Source organism: Phycodurus eques, chromosome 7 (assembly GCF_024500275.1).
Source record: "Phycodurus eques isolate BA_2022a chromosome 7, UOR_Pequ_1.1, whole genome shotgun sequence".
In the NCBI taxonomy this organism is placed as follows: domain Eukaryota; kingdom Metazoa; phylum Chordata; class Actinopteri; order Syngnathiformes; family Syngnathidae; genus Phycodurus; species Phycodurus eques.
The window spans coordinates 9,881,708-9,899,427 of NC_084531.1; the positions used below are offsets into that span (position 1 = coordinate 9,881,708).

The following is a 17,720-nucleotide window of genomic DNA, read 5'->3' on the forward strand; positions in this document are numbered from 1 at the left end:
AGAAATTAAAGCTTCTTGATATTTCAAAGCATCGGAGCACAAGGGCCCGACAGATTCATCAGTCAGACATTTTATCGGCCGATATTAGCCCTTTTCAAAATAATTATAATTGGCCGGAGTTATGCCAATTAAATGTCCATATTGTTTTACTTTCTCGTGAAAAAGTAAATGCCATTTATTGAGTGTTGAGTCCCGTAGAGTCGTGTCCTTGCGCTGTTTCTATCCATTTTCCATCCCGCTTATCCTCACTACGGTCGAGAGTGTGCTGGCGCCTATCTCAGATGACTTTGGGTGAGAGGCAGGGTACACTCGAATCTGGTCACCAGCCAAATCCATCGGCACATATAAGCATTTTTCCTGAGATAACGTAGTTGTCCCATTTCTCAAGTGGCCAAGCGCGGACACAGCCGAAATTTACAACAACAATGGTGGCTTATCATGTTACGTCCGTGCTGTAGAAACTCCTGAAGGAGCAACCAGCAGAAAGGTTTTGGGCAAGTTTTAGCATTTCTGTGACTGTGGACGCTTGACAGGAAACTTTGTTTATCGGAAACGTTAAAAACGAATAAGAAATTGAACTGCACCCGTTTCAGTTTAAACCTCTCTCTGTACATCAGTCCATACATCCATTCTCTGAACCGCTTATCCTCACTAGGGTTGCAGGTGTGATTGCGCCTATCCCAGCTGACTCTGGGCGGGAGGCGGGGTACAGCCTGAACTGGTCACCAGCCAATCACGTATAAACAACCTTTTGTACTCATAGTAACACCTAAGGACACTTTAGATTCGTCAATTAAACCATCGTGCATGTTTTTTTTTTTAATGTAGGAGGAAACTGGAAAACCCGGAGAAATTCCACACAGGCACCAGGAGAACATCCAAACTTCTGAGAGAAAGGCCAGATTTCAACGCCGGGACCTCAGAACTGTGAGGCGGATGAGCTAACCAGTCGGCCACCGTGCATCGCATTTAAAAATAAACTTTTGTCAAAAGATGAGGTTTTGATATCTGAGTGAGGCATCTCTGTGGTTTATTTTGAAGTCATAATTCCATGACAAAGAAAATGGAGTAGGAGAAATATGATTTAACGTTAAAGGGCATAATGCATAGATAATGTTTTGCCAGTAAATTCACTGAGTTAGGCATACATCTATGGCCTAAATCCAAAGATGTGTCAGTTAATGCTTTTTTACATGTTTTTGTACTTGAAAATTCCTCTCTGTTGTAAAGTTAAACAAGTACAAATATTTTAAAACAGAGAACCATTTATTTGATATACACTTCTGCAGATGCTTCAGGTTCAACTACGTTAATCACAGGTTATTCGTACTACGGCCGCAAATAATTATTATTTTGAAAATACATGACACTGACTATTACTGTATTTTCACGACCATAAGGTGCACTTAAAAGTCTTAAATTTTCTCCAAAATGGACGGGGTGCCTTATAATGTGGCACGCCTTGTGTGTGCACAGAGTTCCAAAATCTGTAAATGTTGTGTGACTTTAATGAGCGCTCCGCTTGACTGACTGGGACCATTTCCTGCCGACAAGCTGCTTATGTAGAGGAAAGGCGGACGTGACTGAGGACAGCATGCGGACGTTAAAAGGGGAAGGGTGCGCGTGAAAGAGGACGCTGAATGAACGCCCCCAGTAGGTATATGCATTGTGCAAAACAACATCGGTTTGGCTAAGGACCACCAGAAATGGCACCTACGAAGAACAGTGTAAACTGCAAGCTATCAGTTATGCGGAGGAACATGGGAATCGAGCAGCCGCGAGAGAATTCAAGATCACCGAATCCATGGTTCGCAAGTGGAGGAAAACGCCGGCATCATTGCTGAACAGCCCCCCGGCAACGAGATTGACTCTGACAATGACGAGAGGGAACCAGGCATGTTTGATGGAGAACTTGCCCAGCTGTTCATTTCGGATACAGAAGGACTTTGATGGATTTGTGGATGAGGATTGATAAAAAATAACGTGAGTACATTTTTAAATACTTCAATAAAGTACAACCGAACTCAGTTTTGCTCCAGCTGCCCTTTTAAAAACATGTTTTAGCGTGCATGCATGCTACCGTATGTTTTAAGCTAGTTTTACCATGCCTGCGCCCAATAATACACCTTATGTATGTGTTAAATACAGAAATAGACCCCGCAACTGAGACTGCGCCTTTTAATACAGTGCGGCTTATGGTCGTGAAAATACGGTAACTTCGCCATAAATTTATTTGATTATAGTCACTGATGGTGTAGCGGTACATTCGCCCGACTTCAGTACAGGCTGCGTGGGTTCAGTTCCCACTCAGTGACAGTGTGAATGTGAGAGCAAATGGTTGCCCGTGTCTATATGTGCCCTGCAACTGACTGGCGACTAGTTCAGGGTGCAGTCCGCCTTTCGCCCGAAGTCAGCTGGGATAGGCTCCAGCACCCGACAAGCCTGAACAGGCTAAGCGGTATCGAGAATGGATGGATTATTATTATTATTATGATTCAGTTAGTGGTTTCATGTCAGAAATCAGGCAAAGATTTTTTATAGTTTTTCAAATAATTAGCAGATGTTTGCAAACATCTTATTTTGATTAAACAAAAAAAATCAGTCTGCTTTTATCTTTCATTCCATCACAATTTTAAGTTAAAGAATGGCTGTGAATGATTAATCAATTATCAAGTTGATTAATCAATTAATTGTTGCACCTCTAGTTATAACATCGAAATTGATGCTATATATATTAACCCATCTATGGTGTTTTGCATTGCGTGTTCGCATTAAGCTAGTGGACTTTTCTAAGACAAAGTTGTGTTGTTTTAAACAATGTGTAATTCTCTTTAGTTTAGATTGACAATAAAATTCAGAGTAGCAATAAACAGTTTGAAGCACTTGCCCTATTTGTTTGCAGACCTGTTCACTGCAAGCCATCTAACACTCAAATCAAAAAAATGTTTGCTCACAAGTCAGAGCAAATGATTGTATCTCGCAAACTTGTAAGTCGAGGCACACCTTTATTCTCTTTTTATTTGTATGTGTACAGTATGGTTGACTAGCCATTCTATCACAATTTGAAGGCAATAACTTGAAGGTCTCTCCGATATTTAGATAAGCTCCTTAACCCAAACAAAGCGAAACACTAACTTGCCAGTTGTCCTATCTTAGAAGGGAGGGAGGGTAACCAAAGCAAATGACCAACCATAACACAAATGACTCTGATGAGGTTTCTCTTAATGAAAGAGATTTCTCCTTCAAACTCAGAGGAAAAGACAAAAACGGCCTTGTCTTCCCATTCACACTAATATTTGCGTATGTGAAACGCAAAGGAAACTGGAGGTCACAGCCCATGACTTTTACTCCCCCAGAAATGGTGAGAAATTAAACAATTCCCCTAGTTAATCGAATGCATTTTCTTTTTATGCTTTGCTGGAGTTATCCAGGGAAATCTCAGACTCGCCAATTCAACAACAGCGTGTGTGAGACAAAATATATATAGTAAATGTTCTCATTTCTTATAGGTAACAATTGTACATATCTCAGCAAGAAAGAAAAAAAGTCGTCGGTACTGTATGATGTCAAACACAGTTAGTAGAAACTATGAGTAAACAAGCTCTTCGAGTGAAATATTCAACCAATAACGTGGACGTCGTCTTCTAAAAGAACAACGAGCAACGAAGCAGTGAAGTCTCGGAAAGTCATTGAGAAAACCTCGTTAGCCAATTAGCTAACACGAGCTAAGCATGTCGCCGTCCAGCTGATTAGCTTCAGTTAGCATCGTTAGCAGCACACGAAGATTAGCTCGCTTATCGCTCGTTAGCTGCAGTTAGCTTAGCAACCACTGAGCATCCGCTGCTCATCCAAAGGTCGTTCTCCACCAACCTTATCCATCAGTTTCCAGCACTTCTCCACGGTCTTTTTGTCCACGGCCCCGGGCTGGTGGTGCGAATGGAGGTGGTGGTGGTGTGGCTGGAAGGCATCCTTCATCATTCCGATGAGCCCCCCGCCTTTCTTCAGGTTCCCTGCCATGTTCGGGCGGCTCGGCGGCGGCTGGGGTCTCGTTGCCAGAGCCGCAGACAGGTGAGGCGCGGCAAGCGTCGGGGAGCGGAGGGAGCTGGTGATACGGCCGGCCGGCGCCCCCCTTGGAGAGGACAGCGCCCGAGTGGCAAATCCGGCGATTTCCCCTAACCCGGCGGGTTAGAGGAAGGGAGGAGGGACTATCGGCTAAAGGCTTCCATCAGCAAACCGATGAGTTTGTGGAATAAAAGCCCAATTGTGGCTAACGCAGCCTTCCAACGCCGAGTGGAAAGCCTCGGCGTGCGGGCACACGCGCAGCCCGGCGAGGGGGACAATGGCTCCGGTTCGACCCAAAGCGGCGTCCTGTCCTGTCCTCCTGACGAGCTCCCAGTGTGTATTCGGCGGCAGTTGATGCTTCTCGTCGAAGGGGAAGTGGGGCGTCTGGGCGACAGCTCCGAGGTCGGCGGAGAGCGCTCGCCGACGGCGCCGGAGAGGAAGTGGCGCCGTGGGGTGCGACAGGCTCGGAGACACGCACGGGAACAAGGGTGACTGAATAACGGTGGAAATTCAACATCGCCCAGTATCGTTGCTTTGCCGTTTCCCCTTCTCTGTGACGTGTGTGTGCGCGGCCCTTTCCTTTCCTGTTAGTCTCTTTCCGTTCGCACACCCTCCCCGGCTCGAAATCCCAAACTCCACGCCTTCGCCGTGCGCGCTCACGCTGCCTGAATGTGGTCGGGAGTGCCCGTCTGTCTGCCCGATGCATTCATTTAAAAAAAAAAAAAAAAAAAAGGTTTGGACGGCCAGTTGAATGAACCTCTGAACTCTCGCGTGGGGCGTCCTGGTCACCCATGGGACGATTTTGACGTCTCCCACTAGAACTATAGTGAGTGTGAGCGTGTGCCTGTGTGTGTGTGTGAGTGTGAGTGTGTGTGTGTGTGTGTGTGTGTGTGTGTGTGTGACCACAATGGCAACGGGTGGGCCCATGCTGCCATGCCAGACCTCGATTGGCCTCCAAGGAAGTCAATCAACTGTCAGTTAAGCAGGACACGTATCACCTTGGCAACCGGTGTAGAGAAGATAGAGACCCACAGTTACTCTCCCAAGTAAAAAAAAAAACAAAAAAACAAAAAGACAAACAAAAAAAAAGACTCAGAAAAATGGAGTTGTGTCAGCATCATATTTGGTGGTGGTGCCTTGACTTAACACCAGTGCTTCTCAATTGTTTTCTGTTACAACTCCCACAGTAAGAAGAAAAAAATTGCGACCCCTCCACCCACAGCCTCCGCGAGTACACCTCTATATAAAATTGTATATAAAGGATTATCTAATCTAATCCTTATAAACATTGAAGAAAGTACAAGAGAAAGACATATAGACTGCCATCTACTGCAGTGGATGTGCAATTACACTTCAGGGTCTCACACGCCCCCCGCCCCCACCCTCCGGCATCGGGGCCTCACTATTTGAGAAACACTGACTTACTCTTTGTTTAGATCATTCCATAATCCACGCTTGTAACTCAAAACATATTTGAAATAATTCTTCTCTATTGAAAGGAATGGAAGAAGAAACAATTGTAATGTGTTTTTATGACAAAAATAGCACTCTAATATTGCATTTCAGTTAAATAGACTGAAAAAGAATTGAACAGTTTTTGTCACACTTTGCATCAATTCTATGGCCGTTGTGCTGCTCCTTCTGGTGTGCTCTCCTTGGCCGTCTGGGGGCAGTATAAGACAGATAAAGGAATATACTGTACACGGAGATGCTCTCAGCTTCTCAGCACGACATTAATATTAGTTGTTAGTTCTGTGATTCGTACTGTTATATTGTCTCTATTGTCTCGCTAGGTGTTGCTGCACCATGCTACAACATAGATGCTATTTGTTAGTCTGTCAGTGGAGTTTCCCAACATGTGTTAGCATAGTAGCAGCCTTTAAGGCAAAGTTTTGTGGTTGTTTAAAATACACCACCTCTTTGTTTGATCTTTAGTGTGATAGTAAACTTCAACTGGGAGTGGCAAGAAACAGCTTGAAGTCTCTTTTTTTAAGCTGCTTGTTGGGAAATGAGTTGAGTTCACTGCTACCATACAGCGCTTGTATCTAAAGATTTTGTTCGCAAGTCAAAGCGCAAAAAAAAAAATCAACCAGGCTGGAGCTTTTATGTCAAAACTCATAATAAGTCAACACCACATTTTCCTATAAGTGGCAGCACCGTGTCCTTGCGGTTAGCATGTCTGCTTCACAGTTCTGACAAACAGGGTTCAAATCTCAGCCCCTGTGTGTAATTTGCATGTTCTCCCCGTGCTTGCGTGGATTTTTTCCAGATCCTCCTGCGACCTGCTACATTCCAAAAACATGCTTCGGTTCACTGAAGCCTCTAAATTGTCAATAGGAAGGTGAGTCTGAATGGCCGCTTGTCTATATGTGCCCTGCGACTGGCTGGCAACCGGTCCAGGGTGTACCCCGCCTCTTACCAAGTCAGAGGGGGTAAGCTCCAGCTCACCTGCAACCCAAATAAGGACTAGCGCCAAAGAAAATCGATGGATTTTCCCAATAAGTGAATACACTTAATATGCCATGATATTAGCTGAAAATGAGCAGAAAGGAACATTTAGGATAGCATAGTGCTCTACCATTCTACAGTCAAAGATGTATCAATTAGCAATGTATTTACATTTCCCTCCACACCCACGTTGTTGATGAACGACTGGTTACAAGAGTGTGTATTTCATGACAACATGGAAAAGTAAATATCTCTTTAGTAGTAGTAGCTATAAATGAATAAATTAAAGCCTCTTTAGGTACAGAGTGGTGCACCCACTGGCCTAAACCAAATTCCAAACACTTGTGCTTTTAATTGCAGGGTAGTTGTCTGAAGTCCTTTACTGTCTACATTTGCGGAGTGCATTGACCCCAGCGTCTGTTTGTGTGATGACGTAAGTTTCGCAGACCTCAGTCAGATCCAGTCTGACAGGAAGCGCTTGAGGAGACGCATCGGAGACATGCTGCAGAAGGAGAGACACGAGAGACAAGGTCGTGTGGTGTGTGGACATGGAGTGGTATGTGCTATGATGTGGAAAACAGCAGTCATCTCATCAACAAGCTTACACTTGCTGTTCATAACCATATGTATTCTCACTGGCCACTTCATTAGGTACACCAGGGTTCTCTCATGGGAAAGAATAAGAGGGACGTTCCATCAATGCAAACTACAATATCAAACATATAGTTCAATTATTTCTTCCCAGACAGTGTCAACCTTAAGGGAGCGTTATTGTATCCAAAAGGGATACAATCGATTTATAGTTGTTAATTTTTCACTTTTATTTTTAATTCAATTGAATATAATCACATATTGTGCTCATTCAACTTTTTTTTTAGGTTGCAAATGTATGTTCAGTTACAAGAGCAACATTCCCAACTGTGTAATAAAATGAATGACACCAATGTCAAATGAAAGAAAATCTCAAAATGTAGTGTTCTTTTTATGAAAAACAAAGTGTGCCATAGTAGGCTAGTGGTTAGCAGATTCAACTCACACTTCTGAGGTTGGAGATTCGATTCTGGACTTTAGCTTTCATGTGTTGAGTTTGCATGTTCTCCCTGTGCTTTAGTGGGTTTTCTCCAGGTACTATCCCGACTTCCTCCCACATTCCAAAAATACGAATGTTAGGTTCAGTGAAGATTGATTCTAAACTATCCTTTGGTGTGAGTGTGAATGGCTCTTTGTCTATGTGTGCCCTGTGAAACCCAACATTTGGATATACATTATTTTCGTTGGATAACAACAATTCAGATGTCCATTGGGATACACTGACTGTTTGTCTGCAACCATATATTTCTTGTTATCTTTGCAGCAGCAAAGCGGCCTTTTTTTTAGAGCTTTTGTATTAGATCACAATATGTTCCCATTTTTAACATCTTGACGTCTTTTGAAAATATGAGACCCCACATACGATGAGGAAAAAGATGTCGTCTTCCTAAAGCTGTTAAAGTATGTGCTGTACTCGAGATAGCCAAGACAGCACAGCACACACATAATATCTTCACCGACAGTCCAGATGTCTGCTGTAATACCACAAATGACTTGTTGGAGGCAGCATGGTGCCACAGGGCATCCAGCCTGCTGGAATATACAAAGAAAAGGCAAAATCAATGAGTCCATGGCTTGGTCATAGTCAGTGTAGCCCACACGTGTAAGGATTTGCCATCATAAGTAGACCTTTTTATAGTCGTTTCATAGTTTTACAGAGATGCGTGCAAAACTGCCTAAAAGCGGAGAAGTCATTTCTGAAGGGACAGACTGGGAACCAAACTTCAATCCAGGCACGTGCACACATACCCCAAGTGTGGCTCAAGCATCTGCCCTTTTGCCCTGTGCAAAAATATGCCCTTTTTGCTGCAGCCCATTGATGAAGGAAGAATAAATTCCTTCATCAATATTAAAAACAAATAATAATAAAAATGACCCTCTCTGATATTTGAGGGGCATTTATTTGAGTCCTTGGGAGAATTGTACATTTGCTCCCACATTAATTTATCAGAGGCACTTTAAAATGTGGCAGGTGTGTGCTGACCAATATTTTTTAATGTGATTGCTTATAATTCTGAACCCATCTACAACTTTATCTCAGTTGTTTATTTTTACTTTCCATCTCTATTTTTTTTTTCAATTGAACTTTACAGGTTAACTAATAGTGAAAACAAAGTTTTAAAATGATTTATCTTGGTCTCATTTTTGTATATTAAAAAAACAAAACCTGCCGTTTGAACATGGGTGTGTAGACTTTTTATATCCACTGTAGCTTCCTTTCATCTTCTTTGTTAGTAGTTTTATTATTAACTGTGTATTAACAGACACAAATACATAAGGTAAATGCATACTTCTGTTTTTTTTTCTTAATTGTATGAATAATTTTGGGAATGGGTGACCTTTTTTTTGGGTGGGGGGGCGGGGGGGGGGGCGCCGCACCTGCCCCTAAAATGTCTGTACACATTTCTGTCTCCAATATTGGGTTTGTGGAAGGCATTTTTTTTTTTTTTTACTTACCGATATCTATAAAATGATTGTTTGGGTTTTCCGAATAAGTAATTAACAAAATATAATGGCTTACCCTGTGAGTAGATAATTGGACGCTATCCATTTCACTGGGAAAAGAGCATGTGTGTGCCATTAATCTGAGAAACGGAAAAGACAATTAATTAGCCAGTCCCTCAGTAATCATGTTAATAACTATTTCTGAATTTTCACTGTGTATATTTGAATCAACGTACCCCGCACCACAGGACAATCACTCAGGATAATCTTCAAGCAACATCCCTTAAGCGAGTCTTTGCTGATTTTGATTCGGGGGACGGGGGAAACGTTCAAATTCATCCCGAATGTGTTATATGTGTATCCCTCTTTAGCTAATTCTCTGACAGAGTGAAGTCTGTTATCATTGTTGTAGACCTCAATTGTTAGTATTAAGGCTCACCGGATGTGCAGGGTCAAAAAGGTGAGGACGAGGTCACCACTCTAAAGAACTTGCTCACATTATTAAAGTCAAAATTAAAAGTAATGGTGAGTGTTATTGTGCGTGCACATTGTGTCAGTCAGTTTTTTTTTTTTAAATTCATATGGGAAATGTATATCTCGTATGAATGCAAGCACTGACTTTTTTGCTCAGTGACTGTTTTTGTCAATGTCTTTATGTCTCAAAAGTGTTCTCTGTCAATTGACTGTCTGTTGTCGTACTAGAGCGGCTCCAATTACCAGAGACAAATTCCTTGTGCGTTTTTTGGACATACTTGGCAAATAAAGATGATTCTGATACAATATTGTCGGATGTTAGTGTAGAAACAATTCAGCTGTAATGTTGCCTAATTCCCACTAGAGGTTGCCATCATTTTATTTCTTGAAGTTGGCCGATCAAGACACTCGACGAGAACAAATTGTGCACACTTGCACAACAATACAAGAGATGTGTTAAACATTCTGCCTTCATATAGACAATGCAGCTTTCTGATAGTATGTAATCACTTAATAATATAATTGTGATTGGAGCTGTAGTGCAGTGTGTCAGTTATCATATAAGCACATTAATTCACAGATATACTGTAAGTGACTGTCAAACCGGTGCCACTCATGGTACGTAGGTTCCCTCTTGTTGTACTTGAATCACTTAATTACATGCTGAATTTTTCATAATGTTACAGTGGCTTAAACTGTCTTTTAATCCAAAACATTTCATTAGTACAGTTCAGTTGTATTTAACTTTTAACTACAATACATTTGCATTTAATCTTTTCTAAGTGTTAGTTTTCAAACACTTATTTAGGTCAAATTTTTGTTAAACTTTTATGTGCAATACATTTGAATTGAATCATTATTTAAGTACAGTTATTTTATTGTCCTATATTTAAGCGCAGTGTGAATGTTCTAACTGTGCATATTGTTATTGTGGTTTACAATAAGTATACATTTTAAATATACATTTTAGAAATAAAACCTGTACCTATTTTTGAAGTGGTACTTGATGTAAAAAGTTAGAGAACTACTCTGATACATGATTTACAGTAGAATCACTACTACTAGAGGTCGTTAAAAAGACTTCAAGATATTCAACTCTAACCTGTTATCAATGCGTATTTGAAAAAAGCCAAGTTGTGTATCTTTATTGCACAAATTCAATTACAAGCTGAATAGCCGTTGAGTGCATCTGCTGCTGTTTGGTTAAAGACGTGACTACTCACTGCAGCTTGCCTGCAGCTGTCCGAGTGTCCAAAATGTGATTTCCCATGGAGGCAAGTGAAGGCGAGGGATCCAATCCAAACACAAAAGTAGTAATAGTAATCAGTGTATACCCATCTGCCTGTCATCACTATTGGAAGGCTAAGCTAACACTACTCTTCTTTTTTTAAATTCTCTGAAAAACAGACTGAGGATGTTTTGGCCAGAATGTCCAACACAACCCTCAGCAAGTAAGCAGCTGTATATAAAAGCATTAACACCATTTCACTTTGGAGAGAGAAAGTGCACCATGGGTAGCATATCACCCCAGTGAGCCACCTCAACAACAACATGAAAGCTAAGATAAAAATCAATGATAAATACTGTATTGTTATAATAAGGGGTGGGTGACTTCAAGGAAAATACAGCTGGTTGAGTGGGAAAAAAATAACACAAGGTCAATCATGACAGGGGCGTATTTAGTCATTCTGGGTCCCAAGGTAAATCCAGTCATCAGACCCTCCCCATCTGCGAAGAGTTTGAATATTGATCCATCCATCCATCCATCCATCCATTTTCTGAGCCGCTTCTCCTCACTAGGGTCGCGGGCGTGCTGAAGCCTATTCCAGCTATCATCGGGCAGGAGGCGGGGTACACCCTGAACTGGTTGCCAGCCAATCGCAGGGCACATACAAACAAACAACCATTCGCACTAACATTCACACCTACGGACAATTTAGAGTTGTCAATGAACCTACCATGCACGTCTTTGGGATCTGGGAGAAAACCCACGCAGGCACGGGGAGTACATGCAAACTCCACACAAGCGGGGCAGGCGATTGAACCCCAGAACTAAGAACTGTGAGGCAGATGCTCTAACCAGTCATCCACCGTGCCGCCTTGAATATTTATGTTTATGATAAACTAAAATAGGTAGAATTTGAGAAAATTCTCCCATTTCCTGAGCTAGATAAGGTCCTTAAAAACCTTCTTTACAATTATTATCTAACATGTAAATTATTGCTAAGCCTTTAAGAACATTTATCAATATTTCATAAAGTTTATCATTTCGACCGCTTCAATACTGCTTCGTGATCAAAAGCTTCACTTGTGTCACTCTCCACTTGATCGATACTGCAACCTCGGCTGACGCTGACAGCAGTGATAGTACTACTGGCAGGAGCGTCTATATCTCCAAACTGTGAGTTTTTGTCCTCCATTTTTGTCCTCCAAAATGATTCCCCCCCCCCCCCCCCCCCCCCCCCCCATGTACCATTTGCAAACTTCGTTAAGATATAGAAAATTGGTATGAGAGACACAAGGCATGTGACCCTAAATGTGATGAGGCCCCACCAACCCCCTCACAATCCACATCCACACAAGAGAAAAACATCAAGTTGAAAATATTCCTTTATATACAGGAGATAATGTATGTATAATCAGGGTCTTTGGTTGACATTTTCTATTGGACTAGTCCTGTCAGGACACAGCAGTTCCATTGGAGTGTTCCACCTGGCTGAATAATTAAACATATACAGTAGAGTGGAAGCATTAGCATGGTATCTTTAAACAGCACAAAAGGGCAAATATATCAGCATAAAGAGCACAAACGTGACGTGAACAGGAGGCATTTAGAATGGAAATAAGATGCCAACAAAAGAAAGGCTGCTAAAAATGTCTCTTCAGAGAAGGTCAAAGTTAAATTATAATTCACTTGACAGATTCCCTTGTCTTCAAGCTAATTGGCAATCACTGACTTAATGCCTGGGACAGAGCCTATTTAGTCATTTGGGGGCCCAGGGAAAATTCAATGCCATCCATATCTGTGTACTTCAATGATTTTCAATATTATATTTATCATGAACTAAAGTGCATGAATTTTAGAAAATGATATTTCCTTTTTTTTGTCCTGTTTGGCTGTTAGGTCAAGCAGAAAGGAAGATCTGTATCCCTTTTTATGGCCCCACACCCAGTGAATAATTCCCAGGGGTGTGTGCCTGCATCCATCCATCCATCCATTTTCTGAGCCGTTTCTACTCACTAGGGTCACGGGCGTGCTGGAGCCTATCCCAGCTGTCATCGGGCAGGAGGCGGGGTACACCCTGAACTGGTTGCCAGCCAATTGCAGGGCACATACAAACAAACAACCAGTTGCACTCACATTCACACCTACGGGCAATTTAGAGTAGTCAATTAACCTACCATGCATGTTTTTTTTGGGATGTGGAAGGGATTGAACCCTGCTCCTCAGAACTGTGAGGCAGACGCTCTAACCAGTTGTCCGCCGTGCCTGCAGACACATGCAAGTGAACTGGTTGGACCCATCTGGCGGGACAACCACAGGGAGAGAGGGCCGCCACACCCAGCCCCGCAGTACAGACCCCCTCCCCCCCTGAATTCCAGCCAGCACCTGCTACCTGGCCGGTAAATTCTATTTCCGGAGCTACATAAAGGCCTTAAAATTAACAAGTGAATGGTCTCAACACTTTTACTGTAATTGAGAGGAAAATACATCAACATTTAATATAGTTAACCATATCAACCGCTTTCATACTCACATCTTCGTGATGAAATGAGTCACTCGTGTCACACATGCCACATCATCTCTACTGCATCCTTCTTGACTGACACTAACAGCAGTGCTACTGCAACTGGCTAAAGCATCTTGCACCTGTGGCTACTGCTTTTGTCGGTTAAGCACATTAGATGTCACCGTGAAACAGGTTGCAACCTTTGGTAATTTTGATTTAAAAAATAAACGTTTGTTTTCATCTCATCTTCTCTTCTCCACTGCGATTACTCAGCTTCATTTTCCACACAAAACCCCAACTAGTTCGTTTTGCTACCCTCCTTCTGAGTCAAGTCTCCACATGCGCAGTAAGAAGATGGAAGTCCATTGCATAAGAATGGGGAATGGAGAACAGGAAACGATCATGATGGAGTAACTAATGAATTAATTAATTTTATAAAGCTAAATAAGAACTGTTATGTTCATGTTCACTGCAGATACACGTGCAGGTCTGTGTTGGAGCAATACTGCAGGGGATTTACATGCCCGAAACCGGAATATAGTCATCACATAACTCCAGTATTTAGACTGTCTCAATAGGATCCTCGGGAGATGACAACAAAAGGTCACTGCTTGCAGATTCACTGCAGCATTGCACTGAGGCACACACACTGTAGTCAAAATGGCTTTGCAAATGTCTTGGTTGTTAGTGACGTTCTTAACCGGAGTCCATGAAGAAAAAAGTACTATTGTGCTCACAGCACAATGATTCCAGGTCTGTGTGTGTGTGTCTGTTTGTACGTGTATCCACTGAAGAGTCACAGGTTTTGACATATCGAACATTACCATGCCATAAATCATGGGCCACAATATTAGGGACACATGCACAATGTAATGAAAACCAATACAAGAACTTCTTTGATTGACATGGTCAGAGAGGTATTAATTTAATAATACATTATGTTTATTGTTGTATAGTGTGCATACTAAGTTTCTAAAATTTTGGTTGGTTGATTTAGCATTACTGTCCTTGTGAAGGCATAAATACTGATGGAGCTCATATACTGGATCTCAATAGACTGGTTGATTGAAAAACTGCAGAACAGCACTGCGTCATACTGAGAAGTGTGTATAATATTTTGGCCTTCTACACAGTCAAACATGCAGTTGGAAAAAGCTGTCATGCAAAATCTTACCATTTTGATGTCATATAAATTCTCCTTCAACTACTTTAAAAAACTGAAATACTGAATGACTGTGGGAAAGGCAGAGGCACCTTGAAGCTGCTGTTAATGTCAAGAAGGAGAGTGATGGAGTGAAGGTGATCGGCGCATTTAAAAAGATGGACACATCAGCGAGATAAGCACGGGGCGATTTTAGAAGATGGATGAGTGCTTTCAAAAAGAGAGGGGATCCAAACGGTGTTGCTCTTTTGTGGAGGTGTGCTCCATGTAAATAGGAAAGAAGCACACAGCACATTAAATCTCTTTGATGAAAGTCCATCCATCCAACCATTTTCTTTACCGCTTATCCTCACTAGGGTCACAGGCTGCTGGAGCCTATCCCAGCCATCTTCGGGCGGGAGGCGGGGTAAACCCTGAACCGGTCGCCAGCCAGTCGCAGGGCACATAGAAACAAACAACCATTCGCACTCACATTCACACCTACGGACAATTTAGAGTCTTCAATTAACCTACCACGCATGTTTTTGGCACGTGGGAGGAAACTGGAGTGCCCAGAGAAAACCGTCCACCGTGCCGGCATGATGAAAGTCCTAATTGGTTCATGATATGCAAAAGAGAAAAGTGAAATCTGTTTTCCAACCATTCATCCATCTTTATATACCACTTACCCTGTTCAGGGTCAAGGGAGGTGGAGCCTATCCCAGTTGATTTTGGGTGTTAGGCGGACCACCACCAGGACTGGTCGCCAGTCAATCTCAAGGCACTGTACTGACTATCATTCACACTCCCATTCGCAAAGTCACTGAGTGGGAACTGAACTCAGGTTTGCTAAACCAAAGTCAGGCAAGTGAACCAATATGCATTCAGTGTCCAGTCTGCTGTGAGCGGTACTGAGTAGGACTTTGGATGAAAATTACCCAACAGCAAATAGTACACACCTGGAATCTTTTCCCCCCAGGACACAGTACTTGAAAAAGGTTACGTGACTTAAAAATTACTTGGCGCGATCTTCATTGGCGAGTTCCACAAGGGCAGATCTGTTGTGTTGTCTACTTGAATGAACACCACAACTCAAATTGACACCTCCATCATCCTTGAGGGGGAAAAAAAACAGTTCTCTAATTGCCTGTGATATGAGTTTAAAGATGCTGTTAAGTGAATTTAAAGATTTATTTTTCCTAATACATGACACATGTTTGAAGATAATTGCTCAAAACATACTAGTAGTACTCAATTGTGGAGAAACAGAGATCTGTGACTTGTGGGAATACACACAGCCGATTTCAATCATGTCCAATCAAAGCGACTACTCTCATCCCCTTTAAATGTGGCACAATGACGGTCTCGCACTGAGACATCTCAGTGCAGAAGAGGAGCATGTGTAATCGCAGTGATCCGTACGTGAGTTGAGCCTTGTCACTCCTCTTGGCCGGTGTGGCAACGCACAATGTTTGCGGGTACACTTATTAAATACAGAATGTGCTTGTGATAACAGCTGCCAACTTAAATATGTTCCGCAGACCTCATCTATCCCCACCCGATTGTTGGTGTTCACTTTGCCGGCCAGAGGGATGATTTAAAAATATGATGATGATGATAATGATGATGATAATAATACATTGATTCCTACAATGATTCAGAGGGTTTGATGCCAACTGTTAACATATTTGTGGGTGGTGTGGTGCTGAGGGTAAGAGTACGCGCCCTGCAACTGGATGGTCGCCGGTTTGTATCCCTGCTGGAGCCCATGTCATCGTTGTGTCTCTGACACTGACACTTAACTAACACAATCCCCGAATGACTATGGATTTTTGGCGGTGGTCCGAGAGGCTGTTGGCGCACAATGGCAATCACGCTTCTGTCAGACTGCTCCAGGGTAGCTGTTGCTACACTAGTAGCTTACAACCACCAGGGTGTGACTGAGGAGTGAATGAACAATGCGTACAATTGTAAATTGTCTTTGAGTGTCTGGAAAAGCGCCGTATAAGTCTAATTGGTTATTATTATTGTTATATTCATGCACTTGCAAATCTGTCTGGTTCCCTTTCAAATTCATCAAAATCACCTTAGACCAGCTGTCTACCAGGTGTAAATTTAGACCGACTTTGCACCACCAAATTGTCACTCCGCCGGGTTCATGTCAAAGGATACCCCCTTACTGCGCCAGAACGCCCAACTTGTCGCAGACAGGTCTGCCAAATGGTCAAACACGTGGACCTTGCACTTGCGCAAACATCAGGATGCGCCATCTACAAAAATAGAGCTCTTAGCATTAAAATGTTTTTTACCTTTTCAGTTTTTCAAAATCTTTTGCGGGACATGACTAAAACGGGACTGGGTGACGCAATTGGACCCCGGCGTGAGTCCCCTCTCCTCCACTATCTAGGAACTTGAGTGCCTTCGGGTGCAATTGTAACGTGCAGTAAGCTGGGTAGCTATGCCTACACCCTAAAAACGCATCTTCCCTTCAGAGAGTCCACTGGCGTGGCCGCTTTAGAGTGCCTCCTTGTCAACTGTGAGTACGTGCATATCACCCAGAGAAAAGCGGAAGAGCAAGATGGAATTAAAAAAATGTCTAACATAACAGTCAGCGTGTGGCAGAGGTTGGTAGTAACGTGCTACATTTACGCCGTTACATTTACTCAAGTAACATTTTCGAAAAACTGTACTTGTCAGAGTACTTTAAATGCACTGTACTTTTTACTTTTACTTGAGTATATATGTGAAGAAGGATCGATACTTTTACTCCGTTACAATGATCGAGATGCCATTTGCTACTTTTATTTAACCATTCATGCATGTGCGTGTCTATTTATAGACTCCATCTTCGACTTCCGCATAGGGCGGCCGTTGTGCCAATCAAACGTGTACACTAATGTCATTTGACTCCAATTCACCAATCAGACGACACAAGGCAGTCACACGACCACGCACGTAGCCTTCGCGAGCCAATCAAAATGACTCATTTTTGAAAACTTGCCGTGCGAGTCTGTTTACAGACCAAAACATAACAGCTTTGTCATGCAGCTCTTCAATTGTGACTGCCCAAACTTGAATATTTCAGCCCAATTCTAACTTGAGAAAACACCTTGCGCTAAGTTGCAGATGTTTTTATTGTTGTTTTGGCAGTGGATATGGCAACACCACTATCCCTATGCTGTTGCGCACCCACACACAATCACTTAGTCTGTTCAGCAAACAGCTTCTTTCATTTCAGTGAAAAAAAGCAAATAATGTTTCTGTAGGTCCCAATGTATGTGTTGTTGGTAATTGGGCAGTTAAAAATTGATATGGTGGCAGGTGCGTGT

At 42.4% G+C, this 17,720-nt stretch overlaps 1 protein-coding gene across 1 annotated transcript in view; it reads right to left on the minus strand.

Moving 5' to 3' along the window:
- The window catches only part of cbl (Cbl proto-oncogene, E3 ubiquitin protein ligase), a 55,354-nt gene extending 50,574 nt beyond the window's left edge, over nucleotides 1-4,780 (minus strand). Inside the window, exon 1 of the mRNA XM_061681622.1 lies at nucleotides 3,871-4,780. Coding sequence (XP_061537606.1) covers nucleotides 3,871-4,017 — 147 coding nt within the window. The 5' untranslated portion in view covers nucleotides 4,018-4,780. The remainder of the gene's footprint in view (nucleotides 1-3,870) is intronic.
- Between the last annotated feature and the right edge of the window lie 12,940 nt (nucleotides 4,781-17,720).